The sequence below is a fragment of the Meriones unguiculatus genome, chromosome 1 (assembly GCF_030254825.1).
Source record: "Meriones unguiculatus strain TT.TT164.6M chromosome 1, Bangor_MerUng_6.1, whole genome shotgun sequence".
Taxonomy (NCBI): Eukaryota; Metazoa; Chordata; class Mammalia; order Rodentia; family Muridae; genus Meriones; species Meriones unguiculatus.
In genome coordinates, this window is record NC_083349.1 from 27,265,466 (window position 1) to 27,287,355 (window position 21,890).

General features: G+C 46.8%; 1 protein-coding gene across 1 annotated transcript; it reads left to right on the forward strand.

The window, feature by feature from the left end:
• Positions 1-1,886: 1,886 nt before the first annotated feature.
• Positions 1,887-20,979, forward strand: Slc22a8 (solute carrier family 22 member 8). Its single transcript, XM_021631319.2, has 10 exons — positions 1,887-2,219; positions 14,898-15,001; positions 15,511-15,665; positions 16,145-16,313; positions 18,069-18,192; positions 18,379-18,494; positions 19,401-19,615; positions 19,947-20,055; positions 20,186-20,389; positions 20,476-20,979. The coding sequence occupies exons 1-10, from the start codon at positions 1,887-1,889 to the stop codon at positions 20,549-20,551; spliced, it is 1,605 nt and encodes a 534-aa protein (XP_021486994.1). The 3' UTR covers positions 20,552-20,979.
• Positions 20,980-21,890: the final 911 nt, after the last annotated feature.

The window sequence follows — 21,890 nt, forward strand, 5'->3', positions numbered from 1 at the left end:
TCTTAGTCCCAGCACTTGAGGGGAGACTAAGGCAGGCGAAATGCTATGAGTTGAAGGCCAGCCTAAAGTATATAGTGAGATTCTGACTCAAGAACCCAAAGAGGGAAGGAAGGTGGAGAGAGGAGAAGGAAAGTGACAGAGAGAGAGAGAGAAAGAGAGAGAGTCTAGATGCTTAAGGACAGAAATGGGCTTGAAGCCATGCCCCTGACCTACTTCTTGGCTGAGGACCCTAAGCAAGTTACTTAATTTCCCAGTCTCCTAACTGATTATGCTAGGCTAACAGTGGGGCTGCCATGAGTGTCAGCCAAACTTCAAGCTGGCCGCTAGACCCTGTCTTAAATATGAGTCTGAAGGAGAAAAGACTAGAACATACCACAGAACTCCCTGCCCAGTTGGCTCTTGGGTGAGACTGAATGTACTTACTCAGTTTGTGTTGGCTTGCTAAGTTTCTGTATTGGACAAGAAATGCACATTATTAGGTAATTAAACCATACTCAGAGAAATAAACAGAGCCATAGGGACTGCAGAGAGAAGCCAGAGAGAAGCATCTGGGGAAGCAAGTGAGTCCATGGACGGAAGAATGGTCACTGTGTCTGAGACTAAGACAGGGATGGACCTGGTTTTTCCAGGAGTCCAAGGCATGGCACCTCTGAGACCATAAGGACCAGTGCTTGGGACTTTCTGTCTGGGTGTGTCCTAACACTCTCCATGCACCTACCCAGAAGACCCCAGACAGGAAAAGATGGCACGTTGCAGGAATGCTGCCTCTCATGGGCAGTGGCACCTTTCTCGTCAGTTGTTCTCAGCTCCTGGTCCTCTAAACATAAGCTCAGAGGGTTCCTGAACCCTCAAAACGGAATCCCTTAGCAGATTCTCTCTTAGGAAACGTGGCCTGGGCCACTCAACCCTTTGTCCTGCCAGCAGCCCTCTAGGCTCACTCCTTTCCCAGCCCCCTCTCCACCCCCACCAGCCTTGGCAGAGGCAGCCCTTTCTTTCAGGAGAGCTGGGCTTGGTGGGTGCACAGCATTCTCCCTGCCGGATGTTAATCCTCCAAAGAAAGTCAAACATTAGCCCAGGAAACAGCTTATGCCTTATATAAGGCCCCCTGGGGGAGACACAAACAGCTTGTTAGAGCTGATCTGTCCTACCACAGCGGCTGCCGGACCCTAGGACAGAGCACAGGCACTGCCACATCCACCTCCAGCCCCGCTGGATCCAGCAACCAGGCCACCAGGTGAGATGGGATTGAAAGCCCCCAAGTCTAGCACCCAAGAACACCCCAAAGCCGGGTCCTGCTTCCTCACGGTAACTGGTCAATCCCCTAATGCCTTCGGGGACCTGCTTGGATTCTTCTGGTACTGCAGCACAGGGAACCCACTTCAGGGAACAGCAAGAAGGCTTTGAGCTTGGGGAGATCCTTCCCAGCCCACATGAAGCCATCAGGGAGGTGTTATCCTCCCCCTCACCCACCTACAGCCTGTGCAACCAACATCCAAGTTTGGACCCTTGGTCCCTACTCTGTGGCCTGTGCAGCCTCATGCATGCACACCTATAACAGATAAGCACAGGGCCACATGTCTGCCTTCATACAGCCTTCATGGGCACATACCTCTGCACCCACACTGGTATTCTAATATCCTCCATGCAGCTGGGTACACCTTACACACCCACACACCAGGGCCCCACATCTTTACACATGCAACAAACAACTCCAAACATGCTCCACACATGTAACTAGGTACATCTTCATGCATGTGGTTCTACAATGTTCCTCAGGCCTACATATCACACACACACACACACACACACACACACAAACACACATACACATACCTCTTTTTGGCCTGATGCCTTGCCTACAGTTTTGGTTCATCTTGCCTGGTGCCATGACCTTCTCCGAGATTCTGGACCGTGTTGGAAGCATGGGTCCCTTCCAGTACCTGCATGTGACCTTGCTGGCCCTCCCAGTCCTCGGAATAGCCAACCACAACTTGCTACAGATCTTCACAGCCACCACCCCTCCTCACCACTGCCGCCCACCCCCCAACGCCTCTGTAGGGCCCTGGGTGCTCCCTTTGGGCCCGAAAGGGAAGCCTGAGAAGTGTCTCCGGTTTGTGCATCTGCCCAATGCCAGTCTTCCCAATGACACCCAGGGGGCCACCGAGCCATGCCTGGATGGCTGGGTCTACAACGGAACCAGAGACACGATTGTGACAGAGGTATGTCTGGCACCCTCTCACCCTCTACCTTACCTTAGGTACTCCCACACTGTACAGCACTTTTGGATAAGAGGCAGGGGGCCTCCACTTCCTGGGATTGGAGGACAGGGGACTGGGCAAAGAGGAAGGATCCCATGAACTGAATGGTTTGGTTCCTTCATGCATAGAGCCCAAGCATTTCTCTGACAACCCACAGCACAATATTGGGCTCCAGGGATTCAAAACTCGACAGTCCCTGCTCCTGGTGGGGTGTTATAGCCTTTTTGGGTAGCATCAGTGGATGAAAACACCACATGAAGTGTAAAATGACTTGTTAGCTCTTGCTATGCAGTGACCTTGGACTGTGACCTTCCACTCTTAGACTAGTTATAGGGACAGGAAGGAGTGAGCATTGGACGAAGCCACTCTAAAGAAGTATCCCTGGAGCTGAGATTAGCACAACAGGCAAGGGTTAACCAGATGAGGAAGGAGAAGAGGAGGGGGAGGAAGGGAAGGAGGGAAGGAAGAGGAGAGGAACAGTCCATCCTGTGCAAAGCATTTCAGGACGAGGTGGGTAGAGGAGGGATCGCACGGTGCAGAGGCTGAAAGACTCCCAAGCAGATCCAGAGGTCAGTCACCCACGGAGGCACTTATGGTTTCACTTCCCAGGCACCCTTCTTGGAGTGGCTGATACACTCACCTGTCATTTCCAGGAACTAGAGTTAAATCAAATCCTTCAACAAACTGACAGGTCAGTCAGGAGACTGTGATAGGAAGAAGATGAAGAAACAGGAATCGGTGTTTACTGAATGTCAACTGACTGCCAGGCACATCTGGGTGCTCAGCAGCTCTGGTGTGTGGATGCATAGGGCTGTTTTGCTGTTGTTGAGGTTAGACACTCAGACTGGGGAAGAAAAATGATTATTCAGTGCTGTGCACACAGTCAGTTTCATGGCTGGAATTTAAGGCAAAATACCCCTAAGTACAAAGTGCAAGGGAAGCCTTGGCCATGAGACTCCAAGGAGGTTTAATAGAGGGAAACCCTGTGATCCCCACAAGTGCAGGATCCAAACATTGCTTCATTAAAAGACCTTTGCTTTGCAAATACACTCCCACGGTCGCCACCACGCCATGGGCCTAAGCTTCCGGGAATCCCAAGGAATGCAGTCCCTTTATCTCCATTTCCTCTGTGGGAAGAGAGAGGAATTAAATCCAAGACCATGTACATCATCTATATAATTATCCATGTCGTTAACAAATCTATAAAGCATTTGTTATATGCCAGACACTCTTCTAAACCTCTTACAAATGTTAACAGTTTTGAACTTTTTCACAGCTCTAAAGTAGTTATTTTCAAACCTCATCATTCAGATGGGGAGACTGAAGCCCAGAGAACTTAGAGGCTTTCTCAGAGTCATACTATGAATAAGCAGGCTCAGGGTCTGAGCATGAGCACTGGGTAACACATTTGCTACACTCATGTCCCCTAGGCTATACCTCTTCCTCGCTGTCAGATCCACTATTTTTCTGTTCTGTGTCAAGCATAGTATTCAGAAGGTATTAAGTATCCAAAACACAGGGTACATTGGTGTCATAGTGCAGAATGCTGGGACCAGAGTTAAAGAAGACGTTAGTCTCCCAGATGCCTACCTGTAGAAGGGACGCAGGTTCACCCCTTAGGGGTCCAGTGCTTTAGTAGGATCTGTATGCTTCCTGAGACAGAATTCACTGCTGTGTCCGCAGTACCTGGAATAATACCTGGCACGGAGGAGAGACTCGAGGAATAAATATTTATGGATAGAATAAATAAATGTTCGATAATCTTAAGGTTCTGAAAACCCAGTGAAGAAGTTTCTAATCAGCACAGGGGTCAGGAGGTCCTAGAGGGCTTGTGGGAGTCACGCTTGTTCTGGATGTAAAAGAGAAGTGCATGCAAGTGGGCGGCACACCCCAGATACAAGGCACAGCATCTCAAATGCAAAATCCCAGACAATAAAGACTGAAGAAGAGTGAAGAACAGTCAGCCGTAGAGACTGTGGACATGGGGCAGGAGAGGAGAGCAGGGGGGCCTAGTGTGGTCACTAAGGCAAATTTGGCCTATGCCACAAGGGAGGAGAAGCTGTTGAATGTGGTAGCCTTTAAGAAGAAGTATGGCAGGTTTGGGTCATCTTCTGAGGAGCCTCACTCTGAGGAACAGAGTGGAACATAGGGAAGGTTTTAGTCCAGCCTCAGGATAAGCTGGTAGCAAGCTGCATAGGACTGCAGAACAGAGGTGACACATAGGTGGAATGTTAGATTTAGAAAGCAGAGGAAAATAAGGAATTGGAATCTGTGGTACTTGGGAACAGATATGGGAGGCAAATAGGACATCAAAGACATGCCCATAATTTTCCCAGTGCATGTGTAGCTTGCTATGCATCTGCGAAGGCAATAGAAAGGAATAAAAGGCACCACCCATCACTTCCAGAAACATAGAACTGAAGGAACAAACAGCCTAAAAGAAAAGCTGGGCATGGTGGCTGAGGCAGGCTGAATACTTCCAAGCCACCCTGGGATATACAGGAAGATCCTGTCGGGGGTGGGGGCTGGAATTAAAAAAGAGGGAGGAAGGTGGAGAAGGAAGTGAAGGAAGAACAGGCAGGCTTACAAGGAATAACCAAATGGCCTCATCATGAACATGGTGAGTGAGTTTACAAGTGCCAGCCAGATGGGTATAGGTGCATGCATGCATTCATTTAATTCGCACAACCCTCTCACTTGAGCACCTTGATAATTCTGTTTACATAAATGAGGCAACTGAAGACAGATCACTAACCAACGTACAACATTCACAAAGGGTTGAGTGGAGAATTCAAGTGCCTGAGATAAGGCTCCAAAGTCCATGCTCCTTAAGGCTGCACAGAACCTGGCTGGTAATCCATGAGATTGACTATCCACTGTGCACCCCCATGAGGGTATTGGGTGATCTGATTTGTCCACAGATGCCCATTTCACTCTGCAGTAGCTCCTCCAGTACAGGGACAGTATCTCTCCGACCTATATCTGCCCTCTCAGGACTAGGGATACAAAAGTGCTTAAATAATGCTAGAGATGGACTAAGCTCCTGCATCTACAGAAAAACCGCAGAGAAACAGCTTCCATTCCAGGTCACTCCTCAGGTCAGCTCCCAGGAGCATGCCAAGAGCAGAGGTTACAGAGCCTCATACCCAGTCAGGCATCAACTTACCTCTGTGCCAGGCAAATCTCCAGGCACCATGCCATTCCTTGGGATGATGTGAAGCTGCATAGCACAGGAGATCTGCAGCAGTCCTCATAGGGTCTGCACCTTGCCCATGTCAGACCTCATTTAGCTCTGCATTAAGCTCTAATTCCCTGGAGACACTGCCATGACAAGTCCATAATAAGGGTCTCTGCCCTGCCCAGCCACTGGAACATTAATGGCAAAACCCAACTAGAAGAACAAACACAGCATTCTGATCCTCTGTTCATTCAGCCATGGCAACTACAAACTCCATGTGCTTGGGGTAGGGTAGAGTGCCATTCTGCCACCCATGTCATAGAGGCAATCAGGACTTCCCAGGAGCTTTAACTAGGACATTAGGAGGAAACAAAAGCCTTTCTTTTGTGTCTGAAAGGGCCTGGATCCTGATCTCTGGGTTCCCTGGAGTATAACTCACATACACTAAAGCTCAGGCTCTGGTTCTCTGGGCCCTGGCCTCAACTGAGCAAAGCACACCCTTCTAAGGCCCCTGGGCTTCCTCTCTGGGCCTCTTACTTTCCTGATCTGTTTCCAGGACCACAAGAAGCCCATGATCTCTACCATGGAGTGGACCCTTGCAGGGCCCCCGGTCAACCTCTGCTATCTTTCATCCTCATTACCAAATATCCAGATTCGGGACACCTATGTCAGTCTCTTTTGTTCAGTCCCAGTCCTGCTTCACAACTCCACTGGCTGCCCTTGGCCCTGCTTCAGGTTCCCTCTTCTTCCACCTCTTTCTCAGCCCCTGATCTCACTCCCCAGAAAGGACTTAGGAGTTTCACACTGCCTACATTTCTAGCCAACCTGATCCCACTGGCAGCCACTCTGTAAGAAGCTCCTGATAATCTGACAGGGCCTAGAGCAAGTCTGCAGTTCTTGAAATTCAAGCACTCAGTGGATACCTACTGTGCACAGGCCCCAGAGCTGCAGCCTCACTTTCTGCCTGTTGTGAGCAGGCAAGTCAGGTATTATCCTCACCATTCTATAGAAAATGGACTCTGACCACATACAAGTTAAACATATATCCAGGGCTAGAAATATGGCTCAGGGCTTGGGATCCTACACAGCTGAGATGGTAGCCCAGGAGACCCTGACTCCAGAACCATGCCCTACCTATTGCATCACATGACACATGTAATTGGACATGTGACTATAATAACAATAACAGCAACAACAATGATAATAAAAATAATTTCACTGTGACTTGAGCTCACAGTGTCTTCCAGCTTTAGGGCTGGGTGCTCTTCATTCCTTAACTCATTCACAGCTCTAAGAAGTAGCCAACAAGTACCACAGATACAGCCGAGGACTCTGACCACATAGAAGCTAAACATCTGTGCAGGGATGAAAACATAGCTCAGTCAGTAAAGTGCTTACACATAAGCATGAGGACCTGAGTGTCAATCCAAGCACCCACATAGAAAATCTGGGTATAGCAGTTCTCATCTGCAATCCCAGCACTGGGGAGGCAGAGACAGAAAGATCCCCGAGTCAGCCCATTCAGCTAACCAGCCAGCAAGCTCCATGTTCAGTAAAAGACTGTGTCTCAAAAAGTTAGTGGAGAGCAATTGGAAAATACCTTTGGCTTTCACATATGTGCACACAGATATACACACACAAACATCTACACCCATACAAGTGCACATGCACACACTACACACGAGCTGTTCCAAAATACACAGCTCCTAAGCAACAAGATTTATGTCCTTTTGATACTTGCCAAGGGACTTGGCTTGTCCTGGTTGGTCTTCATGACCCCCAAACAGGTTCCATCAAGGGTGTGAAAATGCAGAGGGCCAACTACCCTAAGGTCTGAACCGGCTCCAAAAGATACTCAGGAAACTGTTTCATTCTGATGCATAGGGACATTATGTGAGACCTTGGTTAAGTCAACTTTGTCTACGTGCAGCAGGAAGCCCTTCCTTTGCTTTGACTGTAGTCTGCCTCCTGCATGCTTGTGGTGATTATTTATCATCCAGTCTGCTTACCCTCTGAGGGACCTTCCTGGCCACTCTTCTTGCTGCCCTAACTCCTAAACCTGTATCTTTGGACCTTGACCAGACCAGTAGGCTCTGACCATTACACAATGCCAGACTGAGCTATGCTGTCTAACAGAACAAGAGCTCCCATGCTTAAGCCTTCCTTCTGGCAGAACACAGCACACAGTGGGGCATCTTGGAGTTGTAGTCCTGATCAAGGACATTCAGTGGGAGGAGATCTTGCAGACCTATGCTTGAGTCACTGCCTTGAAATGATCCAAGCCATGCTTGGGCAAGCTGTTTATCATCGGAGCCACAGACTCTTTGTGAAAATGAGGTCATAGCAGCACCAGCTCTGTGATGCTGTTCTGCCATGGCTTGCCCTTCTCTTTCCTCTCTACCGCCTTCCTGTCATACCGGGCCAGGCAGAAAAACAAGGCTGAGGTTTCTGTCCTTTCCTTCCAGAACCAGTTCCTTAGGGCTTGGTTATGCTATAAGACTGGGGAAAGAAACCCAGTGCAGGACTAGGCTATGAAGAGCAAGAAGACTGTGCAGAATAGGCAGGAGCTGATGGGAAATACAAGCCTAGGCCATGCTCAGGGAAGGAGAGAAGCACCAAGAAGCTAACATCTGGCTTTCTCCAATTAGCACGTAACCGTTCCCATCTCTAGGCCTCATTAGTAAAAATATGCAATATTTTGTTCATTTATTATTCATTAAACGAGTACTAACATATATTATAACCAACTACTCTGATAGTTGCCAGAGATAAACAGTCAAGTGAAATGTCTTCTGCCTCAGAGTGGCTATAGAAGGTAAGAAGGCGGAACAAGGAAACGAGTAGCTATGAGGCTTTGTCTTAGCATTTTCCCTGCTGGCAGTAAAAACAGAGCTGGGGAGACAAGGGGCACCTTACCTATACTGGGAGCCAGACTTCTTAGACATTCATCCACATCACACACATGAATTGACCACCAGATACTCAGAATTGACCCCTGATACTCAGAAAAGATTATCAAAGGGCAGGCAACATTCCTGAGTAAGGCGACCCTGACACATGAAAAACAGGAAAGGAACCATTCTTTTTTTTTTTTTAGACTCAGAGTAAAACCTGATTAAATCCAATCCAAGGACTGCACCAGCCTATGGAGGCCCAGTCAAAGGCAGCACAGAAAGCACTCCTGATAGCTTGAATAGTCAAGCCTTCGGCTACAGGCTCCAACAGGACCCTCTCAGGGGCTTTGCACAGGAGCCCCACAGAAAACACCCAGGATGCTCTCTAAAATCTTCCTCCCTCAGAAAGTTGGGGTGCCTTTAAAAACCCATCCAGTTCTTCCACACCTGCTTCCCTCATCTATTCCAAATCCCTTTCCCATCACCACCTATCAGGCCAATAGATGTCTCACACATCACAGAGTTGTGGTTTATTCATTTCCAGAAAATCTCCCCAAACCAGGCAGCTTAAAGCAACATAGAGTTATCTCACAGAATGGAGACTAGAATTGCAAAGCCCACAGCATCGGTATGCTCTCTACAGAATCCTCCCTTGTCTCTTCTAGTTCAGGTGGTTGCTAGCAAGCCTCTGCATTGCAGGAATTGTGGGTCCACCACTCTAAGCTCCACCTCCATCCTATCCCATCTATGCCTCTCTCTTCTCTTCCTACAATGCTCCTTCCTGCCCAGTATGGCCTTACTGTAACTCAGCTAATAATATCTAAACAATTGGCTTTCCATTCTAGGAGATTACAACTTCAGTGTGTACCTTTTGAGGGGACACAATCAACGTATAATGGCTGTGGGTCTCAGACCTGCAACCTATAGTTTGTGTTGCTCTGCAGGGCAGTCAGGGCCACATTTTTCTGATGAGCTTTGTTAGTCATGAAATTTCTAAAATCAATTTACAATGTGATTGAAGTTTGCTTTATTTTTTAATATTTAACCACAGGGTACCTATTTTGAGCTTCTAATTTTTACTGAAGGACAGTACTACCATGTTGTAATTTTCCAACCGGATTGTAAACATCAGAGGTTTCTTTCCTCACTAGCACAGAGTTAGTGTGCTAGGTACTACCCATCCCACCAAACACAAAAGAGGCAGATTTCCTCACAGACTTTAGAATGTATACCATGTGGCCTCTCAGGTAGACGTGGAGGGTGATACAAATTCCATTTTCATCTGCTACTTTTTGTGGTTATAACAAATGCTTCAACAATAAGTCACGGCTTAACTATTACTAATAAAGGAGTTTCTTCTGTAAGAGTTCTGAAAGAAGGAGTGTTTCAGGCTGATGGTTAGATCTGCTCCTCAGAGGCCATCCAGGGACCCCCACCGACGGCAGCTCCGCCACCTTCAGTACTTGCCTCCCAGGGTTGTTTCAGTCATCACTCTTCCCTCCCTTAAGAAAGGAGAGAGTGTGTGTAAGCCTGGCTAGGAAATCCCTGCTAAGACAATGAGGTAGAAGTGCCACCTTCCGTTCCCACTTACCAAGAACCACATGACTCCCAGCAACTACCACATCACGGAAGGACTGTGCTTTTTACTGTGAAGGGAGAAGTAGAGCTAATTTATGTGGACAGTAGATCATTTCTTTAGATTTTCCTGAAAGGCTTAAGATGGCATGTCATAAAGTACCAGAAGTCTCTTTAGAGACTCCCATCATGCTTCTCTTCCTCCTGTATTTCGTCACTTCCTCCTGTATTCTGTTTCCTCCTCTGCCCTCACACCGTGCCACGTAAACCCCCTTCCCTGTTAAAAGTCCTGTCTACCCAGAGTAGGGGATGTGTTGGCTCAGCTGAAGCTACCTGGAAGACTTGGAATCCTCATCCACCCTCATCCTGCCTCACTTCCAGAAGAAAAAGGTAGAGAAGAACTCCTTAGGCTCCATGATCTTTCCTCACACTTTACTTCCGAAACACTCTTGGGAGGCATTTCTAGGGAACATTCTTCACTTCATTACACAAGTAATTCAGGATGTCTGGAGCAAAGAATGTGTGCTGGGATTAGTGGGAGATTAGAGCAGGCAGGTTGACCAAGCCAAAGCATAGCAGGCTTTATAAACCTCTCAGCAAGGGAGTGAGTCTCTTAACCTAGCCGACAAGAGAGCACCAAACAATATTCTTAGCAAAGTAGAAACCTAAAAGCCATTTATGTCATTAAGGAAAGAGTGGGGAAGACTTGTTAAAAGCTTGGCACAGCAATCTGCTCTGAAACTGTTTCCTGCCCTGTAAAAATGAGAACATAACATGGTTGCCTAGAGGGTTAAAGAAATTACAGAAAAGCTTACCTAAGGACAATGCTTGCTACAGTGAGCCCTCTGTAAACATCAGCTGTCACTGTTCATTCAAGGGCAAGAGGAGGAGGCCTATATTAAGGCAATTGTGATGAAAATAGAGGGGCTGGAGAACAGGCTCAGCCGTTAAGAGCACTTGTTGCTCTTGCAGGGGACCTAATTTCTGTTTCCAGTATCCACATGGCAGTTCACAACCATCCATCCAGAGGTTCTGGGGATCTGACATCCTCTTCTGACCTCTGGAGGTACCAAGTACACATATGTGCATATATATGCAGGCAAAATACTCATAAATAAATCTGAAAAACAGAGATATCCAGATTCAAAAAAAATGAATGCAGCCGGGTATGGTGGCACACACCTTTAATCTCAGCACCCAGTAGGCAGAGGCAGACAAATTTCTGTAAATTCCATGACAGATTGGCTTATGAGTTCAAGGACATCCAGGGCTTTATAGAGAGACCCTGTCTAAATATATATATATATATATATTAGAAACTTGATGATCAAGTGATTGTGGGGTGGGGTGGGGTCTCTGGAAACACCAGGGCCAGCAGAGTTTTGATCTGTGTGAAGCAAGAAGGAGATCCAGTTCAACAGGACTCAGTTGCTGGTGTTGGTTCAAAGTTTATTCTAAGCATATTTAAGTACATTAGAATTTTGGAAATTTTTTCTGGTGACAATTAACTCAGTCTTGTGTGCACAATAAAAATTAAGTAATGACTATATCTAAACTCTTTGCAAAATACATTTGATCTCTTCCATAAAGATGAGTTCCACAAGTGCACTGAGAAACAAGGCTCAAGATAAGGGCAGTGATTCTCAACCTTCTTAATGCTGCGACCCTTTAATATAGTTCCTCATGTTGTGGTGACCCCCAACCATAAAATTATTTCATTGCAACTGTCAAAATTATATATGGTAACTTCATAACTGTAATTTTGCTACTGTTAAGAAACATAATGTAAAGTCTGATATTCAGGGTATCTCATATTTGACCCCTGTGAAAGTGTCATTTGGCCTCCAAATGGGTCACGACCCACAGGCTGAGAACCACTGGTCTGGGGAGAAATGTTCTGCCCAGTTTGTGAACCCCAAAAGACCAGGAATAAACAGATTCCGCTGTAAATACATGAGGTTCTTTTTATTGTAAATTACAAGCTGCAGCTTGGGCCCACACCCCCCACTGCCAAAGCGGTGGGAGCCGAGCTAGTTGGTCCCTCCCAGCATGCCCAAGGCAGGGGCAATTCCTGCCTGGCAAGCATCTATTGGTCAAAATGCTACATTTTGAACTGATTGGCTATAGGAACCCCAGACTGTGACCTGGTGTCCCTCCCTAGGGGGATGGGCCAGTTTCCTAACAACTGTATCTCTGGTGGGGGGGGGGAGAATGCAGTAAGGCGGTCCTTCCCCTCAGGGCATTACTAGACTTCTCCACCCACCTAGTTCAGGCCTTAATTAATCGCTGATTTTTAATCTTTTGGTCTCTCAGGATGAGTAAAGTAAGCCTAGCAGTCTGGGGAAATCAGGTGTGGCCTGGCCCTGCAGAGAGCGCAGGGCACCAGGCTATTAACTACATACATTCTCAGCCTTCTGGGAGAAGAACAGGCTATACTCTTCTTCCTTTGAAGAGACAACCCTGCATGTTTAACATTCCTGGTTTCCCTACTGCATACTGTGAGCACAAGAACATTGTGTCCTCTACAGGATGGGAGAGAAAAGGAGGAGTCAGAGAGGGACACCAGCGTGCTCTCTTATAAAGTAGAATTCTTTTTTATTAATTTATTTTTTATTAATTACAGCTTATTCATTTTGTATCCCAGCTGTAGCCCCCTCCCTCTTCCCCTCCCAGTCTCACCCTTCCTCCTTCTTCTCTTCTCGTGTGCCTCCCACATAAGGTAGAATTCTTAGAAGTAGAATATAGAATCGTATTTGTCAGAAGCTGGGGACTAGAAGATTGGTATGTAATGGACACAGGAAAGCTACTCATCAATGGATACTCAGTTTTAGCTGAATGATAAGAATAAGCTTTGTGTTCTATTGCACAGCAGGGTAACTATCATCTTAATAATGGATTAAATATCAAAACAACTAAAAGAGGAAACTTTAAAAGAATTATCATCAGGGCTGGAGAGATGGCTCAGTTGGCTAAGATTGCTGTCTGCCCTTCCAAAGGACCGAGGTTTAATTCCCAGCACCCAATGACAGCTCACAATTGTCTGTAATGCCAATTCCAAGGGATCTGACTCTTTTATACTACTGCACATAAAATAAAATTTAAATAAATTATTTTTTAAAAAGAATCATCACGTGGCACACCTGGGTTGGCTACCCAGAGGCTATTTAAGCTGTGGGCTGGCTTTCCCCAGGGTCCGAGGATTGTTAAAGGTTCCTGAATAAACTGCATTGAAAAAAAAAAAACAAAAAAAAAAACAAAGGTGGGGGAGGCTTGAAGTTAGGTCAGGGTCAGGAAGTAAAGGCTGGGTCTGGTAGGAGTTAGGGAATGGAGTAGGTGATAAATATTATCAAAATACATGTGTGTGCAATTCTCAAAGAATTAATACATTGTAAAGTACAGTAAAAAACAAAAAAAAACAAAAAAAAAAGAAAAGCTAATATTAGGGAGTTGTATGAAATAGGTTTTCCAATATTAATTTACTGTTTGGCCTATACACATAGAACAGATTCAAAATCATTGAACTAAAGTCTTACTCTATACTCTATTGGGTTTCATTAATAAACACTGAGTAATTATGAATGCCATATTTTAATATCAGTAAAGTGCAACTTGACAAGATCATGGAGTCACAAAAATGAAAATATTTTTACATAATTTGAAAATGCATTGAAATCCAAAATATAAACAAACAACATGATTTCTATTTGTTAAATAAAAATAGGTTATGAAAATAAAAAAAAGAATCATCACCAAAAAAAAAAAAATATATATATATATATGTATATATATATATATGAAGTAGGAAAGGTGATGGATGGGTTTCCTTGGAGCATGATTTTATTCTTTCCACATGTATCAAAAACATGGCAGTGTTCTCCACACAAGTAACATAATTACAATTCATCAACTCAAAATCATGTAAATTTAAAAAAATAAATCTTTTAAAAAGACAGGGTTGCCATTTGGTGTGCATGGGACAATACAAAGAGTGAACTGACAAGTCCTGTTAAGTCTGGGGTGTTCATGAGATGTCATCCAGGCAGTGTTTTCAAGTAGGCCTCAGGCTCTGATGGTCTGAAGGCCAGAAGAGAAGATGGGCTGCAGAAAAGGGTTTGGGCTCTTTGGCATAAAGAATAATATAAGCCTTAGAAACCAGTGGCATTGTCTGGGGAAAGTAGATGGAGAAAAGGATCCAGAGGGAGTCTTGGGAAACTATGTGGGCTAGCCAGGGGAAAAGGAGACAGGGATGGGAAGGCACAAAGCAAGAGGAAAAAGGATCCAGGTGGAGGGAGGCTGCCAAGGACTAAGCAGTTCAAGAGGCAGAAGGTCTGTAGTATAGGTGATAAAGAAACTGTGGGTGGCTTTGGGCAGCACAGTGTCAGTGCATTCATTTGTCAGGACAGAACTGACAACTGAGTGAAGGGGAGGATGGGTGGTAGCAAGGGTGCTTTCCTGCTCAAGAGAATTGGAGGGAGTGTAGAAAGGACATTTTATGCAGAAAACTGATGGAGGGGAGTTAAGAGAAATGAGAAAGGAAGGGGACAAGGGAGGGAAAGACTAGAAGAGTGGACTGTAAGAGGAGGAGAGATGTGGTCAAGGACACAGGTGAAGGGACTAGCCTTGAATATATGGGGGAAAGAAGAGGGAAAACTGGATGCTGCAAGGCACAGATGAACTTTCCGTGGAAGAGGGTAAGAACAGGTCGATGGAGCAGCTAAGCAGCCTCTGTAAACCATACAACAGGTCACACACACTTGAGGGATGTTGTCATTACACAATCGTGGGTCAAGGACCCAAGGAACCCCCACAGGCAGAAAGAACTGCAGCTAGGAAAGACCAGGCTCATGGAAGCCAAGGCATGTGAGTGCCTGTGTGTGTGTGTGTGTGTGTGTGTGTGTGTGTGTGTGTGTGTGTTGTGTAGGTGCAGGCTGAGCATGGCTAGGAAGACTGGACTGTGTTGAGCTGAGCTGGCCCTACCTTACTCTTGTGCAGTGGGACTTGGTATGCAGCTCCAACAAACTGAAGGAGATGGCCCAGTCGATCTTCATGGCAGGCATACTGATTGGAGGGCCTGTGTTTGGAGAACTGTCAGACAGGTGAGGCTTGGGAGCACACTCCATGTATATCCCCTCCTGACTCTATTGTACCCATGTACGCCAAAGAAGAAAAAGCTGAGGAAGGTGGGAAAGATGGCCCTCTCTGGGCAGATACCATTCCCTTGCCAGGCCATAGCCTTCTCTGTTCCAGAGTCCTCACTTGAATCATCTGGCTTCTTGACCCAGGTTTTTGGACACAGTATTGTGCCTGCATAGTGTAAAGCCAGAGCAGATGAATTGCTTAGAGATACATGGTCTTTTGACCTCTGCTCAGTCAGCTAAGCTGAAATGAGGGAAGTAACTCATTAACTCAATGCTCCTACTGCAAATTTGTTGAATAATAGCAATTACCAGTAAGGCTCTGTCTGGTGAGGGAGTTATAAGTCCTACCTGATGCATGAGTGAAGCTTGGGGGTTGCCTTCAGCCCTTTGCCCCAAAGCCTGCAAAGTCACTCAATTTGGCAGATACACAGTGGCTAACCTGGCCCTTCCTCTCTTCTGAGCTGCAGGTTTGGCCGCAAGCCCATCCTGACCTGGAGCTACCTAATGCTGGCAGCCAGTGGCTCAGGCGCTGCCTTCAGCCCCAGCCTTCCTGTCTATATGATCTTCCGATTCCTGTGTGGCTGCAGCATCTCGGGCATTACTCTGAGCACGGTTATCTTGAGTGAGCCACAGTGGGGGCCTGAGGAGCAAGGCATTGGGGAGCACCAGCCAAAAGCTGAGAGAGTGGGTTTGAATCAACCGAAAGGCCCTACTTTTGATTTCTCAAGACCCTTCTGAGTTGAACAGCAATCACAAACTTAACGACAGCAGCTATGACGCTATAGGCCTTGCCTCAGGTCTGGGTACTCTGCTAGGCATATGACCCTATACAGCACATACACAGAACAGAGTGACAGATGATAAAGTTGAGGTGGAAAGCAAGGGAATATTCCAGTATTGAGACATATTAAAGGTGAGTTTGGGAGGAAAGAAGCCCAAGTTTGAGTCCTATTTCCTTGAGTTTCAGGGACAATATGGTGATAATTGAACCACTGGGATCAGATGAGTGCAGCTCCTGGGAGGCAGAAGCTGATACCCTTTCACAGAGAGGTACCTGGGACCCGACAAGACCCTAATCTGGTCCTTGGACTCTTCCCACAGATGTGGAATGGGTACCCACCTCAATGCGGGCCATCTCATCAACAACAATTGGATACTGCTACACCATTGGCCAGTTCGTTCTATCCGGCCTAGCCTATGCCATTCCTCAGTGGCGCTGGCTACAGTTAACCACGTCTGTTCCCTACTTCATCTTCTCCTTATTGTCCTGGTATGTGGCCCTCTGCTGTCCTCCTCTATCCCCAATTCCACCAGGGACAAATAAGGGTTCCATGCCTATTCTGACTATCCACCTCCTCTGTGCCCAGCTCCCTGTGCCAGAGTCAAGGAAGGTCTTCCAGCATGGAAGGGCGACATGTGCCGAAGCATACTGTAGGACAGAGCAGGTGTGGGAAGCACTGAGGGCTGCCTGTGGCTGAATAAGGGGCATGAGTTGAGATGGATGGGAGTGGGCTGGTCCATCGCTAGCACAGATAGCCAGCGAAGCCTCAACTTCATATGGAGGCAGATGGAAAAGTATAGAAGGTGTCTATGACAGGCCTGGTGCAAGTTCTGTTTGTGGGAAGGAAAAAAAAAAAAGGCCCTGAAACACAGACACACAGACCCATATGGTGAGGCTAAGGACAGAAGGAAGGGTACTATGCAGGCTAGAGGATTCTTGGGGAAGAAATCTCAAAGACATTTTAAAAGAAGTTTCTACATAATTGGGAGAGTTTTCAGATTTAAGGTACAAATGAATATCCAAAGCAGAGTCTCAGCCTGGAAATCTGTAAGAACTGAAGTGCTTTGGTGGAAGACCCAGAATGGGCTGAGAACTCATTATCAACCTGTTCAACCCAAAGCCACACAGAAAAACAGGAAATTAGCCTGCAGAGCTCGCTGTTGAAGCCCAAGCAGTGGACGTCACAAGCATTCCAAGGAAAAGCTGTGAAACCTTAGCATAACTATTTATAACTAAGCACAAGGCCCCATTCTGGACAATAATTAATGTTGTCTCTTATCCTTGTGGTGTTTGATAGGAGTATTATTGTCCCTATTCAAAGATGAGAAAACTGAGGCTTGGGGAAGGTTATATGAAAAAGTACAGACTTGAGATGGAACTTCAACTTAGATATGAACGTAGAACTGTCAGAATAAACAGCAGTCTGAAAGTGAGAGAGAGGAGGAGGAGGATGCAGTGGAGACAGAAACACGTGCACAGCCAGGGGTGGAAGCAGTCAGCGTCAGGAGACAAAATGGGCAGATAGTCCACAGAATACAGTTGTGAGCTCAGGGCCCTTTATTCTGTGACTTGGGGCAGGATTCAAACACTCTGAGCATCAAGATTTTTCTAGGTAAGGTGGGGATGATGTTGAGGATTCCCTTAGGTTTTATTGGGCTGGATATAGGAAGGCTTGCTGATTGGCAGCCGTTGCTGTCATTACTCTCAGGGAGACAAGTCCTGGGCTCAGCTATGAAGCATGAGAGGAACTCCTTCACAGTCTTGGTGAGAGTAGGACTGCCAAGGTAGAAACAGGATCTCTAAGTCCATGAGGAACAGACTCAGAAAGCTAGGAGCAGGGGTCTGAGGCCAAGTAATCAATGTTCACCCTCCAAAGGCCCTGAAGAAATCCAGACCAAGGAAGGTTAGGGAAGCAGAGGTAAATGACCCTCCAGCTGTCCAGCCTCTGGTATGCTATCTCCTCCCCAAGCACCACCTACCTTAGCCTAGCCCCTGGGCCTCTTAGCTAAGGAAGCCATCCAACAAGAGACCTAGATTGAAGACAGAGGAAGGCTTTTTAGATGTGGGGCAACACAGTACTGAAATTTGTACTAACTAGAGGCATCCCAGGTACAAAGACGGGCCAGTGTGAAGTTCCATGGAAAGGGCATGAGATTTCTGGACCTCCTATCCCAGGGACCCCATGCAGATGTCTCAAAAGGGACTCTGGAACAGGAGCCAATATGTCTTGATTCTGGCCCCCAGGTGGGTACCAGAGTCCATACGCTGGCTGGTTCTGTCTGGAAAGTTCTCCAAGGCTCTGAAGACACTCCAGAGGGTGGCAACCTTCAATGGCAAGAAGCAGGAAGGAAAAAAGCTCACCGTGGAGGTAGGTGGGGAAGGATTGCGGTTGGGGCCCAACCACATGTCTGCCTTTCTTGCCTCTGTTTCCTTAGTTTACAGCTATATCCCACCGGCTCCTCCAATTAATCCTCTAGAAGAACTAGATCTGAACCTCCTTCCCTTCCACCAAAGAGGCCCAGTAACAACACTCCTCTTTCTCCCATGTCCCAAGGAGCTGAAGTTCAACCTGCAGAAAGATATTACCTCAGCCAAGGTCAAATATGGCTTATCTGACTTGTTCCGAGTGTCCATCCTGCGCCGTGTGACCTTCTGTCTCTCCCTGGCCTGGTAACCTGCCACCTCTCCCTACCCATGCCTTGCACAGAGTTGTCCATCAAGGCAAAGCCTAGGGTACCAGCAAGAGAAATCAAGGGAATGCCTCCTAGGGGCCTCCAAGCCCAGCTTCAGTCCCAGAATCAACTGAGAGGGTCTGCCTTCCTCTGTGGTTGCACTACCCCACAAAGAGCAGGTGTTCGAGACCCTTCAGTGCACATTCTGGTGACAGCACTCTCCACATAATCAGCCTCTCTGTCACTGAAGCCTTCTAGCCTAACTCTGCCTTCTGGACCCACACAGAACAGAACTGGCCCTGCACGCTGCAAACTTGCAGGAAGCAATTATGTGCCCCCCCAAGTTTCGTCTTCTGACTGATTCTACATCTTCCCCAAACCTTTTTGTAACCTGATTGTGAAACCATTTTCCATCCTAGTCTTCCCCAGGATCAAATTTGTTCCACATTTTGCCATAATTCTGAGAGGAGGAGTTACCCACTCACTATTTACAGCTTGACTGTCACCTCTGCCTCTCTGGATATTGTACTTTCAGTGAACAAAAATAGATCATTTCCTGCCTCCTCTGGTCTCTGAGAATCCCTCCAGTCCTGTTATTCTATGGAGCCAATCTTGGGCCCTGTTGCCATGAACACCCTAGAGCATGCCAGACATGACCAATCAACCCCAGCACTTTTCATTGAACTCAGACACAATCTCACAAGACTCAAAAGTATACTCAACTATAATTAATATAGAAAAAATAAAAATTTAATTTAAAAAAGTGTACTCAAGCAGCCTGTATCAACCAGTTATAGACGCCACAATAAACAAAACTATTTGCCATCCTGGTAACCCATGAATTGCTCTGGGAAGAGACCTCGGCTTGGCTGCAGATTCTAACCAATGGTTCTCTGTCTCTCAGGTTTTCTACTGGTTTTGCCTACTACAGTTTGGCTATGGGGGTAGAAGAATTTGGAGTCAACATCTACATACTCCAGGTCATCTTTGGTGGGGTCGACATCCCAGCCAAGTTCATCACAATACTCTCCATAAGTTATCTGGGCCGGCGGATCACTCAGGGCTTTGTTCTGCTCCTGGCAGGAGGGGCCATCTTGGCACTTATCTTTGTGTCTTCAGGTGAGAGGTTGAGGTTACCTAGGACCTTCTGGAAGAAGCTGTCACAGTCTGGAAAGTGAACTCCAGCTTTGTTAACCCTCCTCCAATTCACTGTGCTGGCCTTGAACAGATCCCTACCTTTTATAGGGCTCAGGTTACTCTTCTAGAAAACAATTCAACTGGCCTACATGACAATGCATTACGAGTAGCAGATGGGTTATTCCTCACCTTTCCCTTCTCATATGAGCTTCTGGGCAAGCAAAGCACAAAGGAAAAAAAAGTCTGCTAAGGAGTGAGAACATTCAGGTGCTCATAAACACCAATGCCTATCCCCTAACCCCTTCCCATGCAGAGATGCAGCTCTTGAGAACAGCACTGGCTGTATTTGGGAAGGGATGCTTGTCTGGCTCTTTCAGCTGCCTCTTCCTCTACACAAGTGAGCTCTACCCTACGGTCCTCAGGTAGGTGATACAGCTGGGTCAGGGGCTAACAGATGGAATGGCCTCCTCCTGCCATCTATCCAAGGGTCACAGGATTGTCCTTTAAAAGCCGTCTGCACAGGCTGCTAATTCCTTCTCTGAACCCTCCCAGACAAACAGGTATGGGTATTAGTAACGTGTGGGCTCGAGTGGGAAGTATGATAGCCCCACTGGTGAAAATCACGGGTGAATTGCATCCCTTCATCCCTAATGTCATATTTGGGAGCATGGCTCTACTAGGAGGCAGCGCTGCTTTCTTCCTGCTTGAGACCCTCAATCGGCCCTTACCAGAGACTATTGAGGATATACAACATTGGTGAGTTGTCTGCCTCTGGCTCCCAAGGCTTCCCTTTGAGCAAACAGGCCGGAGCTCCAAGCTTTTCCTAAGTTCTATGTCCCTAGGCACCAGCAAGCCGAGAAGAAGGAGCCAGAAGAAGAAAAGGCATCCCAGACAATTCCTCTGAAGACTGGTGGATAGGACCCCAGCTGAGAACAAGAGAATCCTCTTTCTTGTCCTCTGGAGACTGATCCCAAGCAGGACCCTTTCAGGGCTCCTCAGACACCTTGGATATTGGGGAAGGCCCTGGGTGGCCCCAATCTTCTAGAACAAAAACTTCTGAGAGTTCAGTAAAGTTATTCTACCATCAGCACCTCTACCATAGCCCACAACCCAGACCTGGCCTGTTCACAGCTCTAAACACAAGGCTTCTCATATTCATCCCTGCACTCATCCTCCCTACAACCCAGGCCTTGCCATTCTTCTACCTACCCTTTCTGTACTGGCCACTGTCCTCCACTGTCCTAACTCCTTCTCCCTTGAGATCCCCTAGAAGTTCTGATGGCTTCCTATTTCCTTTGTAAAACTTTCCTTGGTGGGAAATTTCAATAAACTAAATGAGTAACTCAGGACATGCTTCTTGGGAAAACAGGTGGGGAAAGAGGGTTGGTGATGATGTGGACATGTGAGCACACACACACTGGGTACTGGGTTGCATGCAAGCTGGGCTACTCTGACCACATACATGTGTCCTAGTGTGTGTTTGCAGGATAACTGTATACTACCACAGGCTGGATTGTCTAGACAACAAAAATGTATTGCTCACAGTTCTGGAGTCTGGGAAATCCAACCAAGGTCAAGTGATCAGTGTTCAGTGTCTGGTGAGTTATTGTGTCCCCACAAAGCTGGTTCCTTCCAGCTATTTCATCAGGCACTAACCCATTTCCTGAGAGTGGAGCTGTGTGAGTCAACTTTCTAACATCATGACAGAATACCTGAGGTAAACAACTTAAAAGAAAGGCTTTATTTGGCCTTCCAGTTTGAGATTTTGGTCCATGCTCACTAGGCACTGTTTCTTCAGAGCTGTGGCGGAACATCATGACAAGAGTCACTTCATCCTTCTCCAAGGGTTTGTATTCCCAAGACCTGCTAATCAAGGAGTTCCCGAATCCTACATGAGAGCTTGCCTTAGTTAAGGTTTCTATTGCTATGGTAAAACACCAGGAACAAAAGCAACTCAAAGAGGAAAGGGTTTATTTCATCTTAGAATGCTCGGGTCACACTTCATCACTGTGGGAAGTCAGAGCAGGCCTCAAAGCAGGAGCTGAAGCAGAGGCAGAGAGGAACACTGCTTACTGGCTCACCCTTGGCTTGCTCAGCCTGCTTTCTCATAGAACCCAGGACCACCAGCCCAGGGGTGGCATTGCCCACAGTAGGCTTTTTTCTCCCACATCAATCATTAATCACAATACCCCACAGGTTAGCCTACAACCAGTCTTATGGAAGCCTTTTTCTCAGTTAAGATTCCCTCCTTCTAACT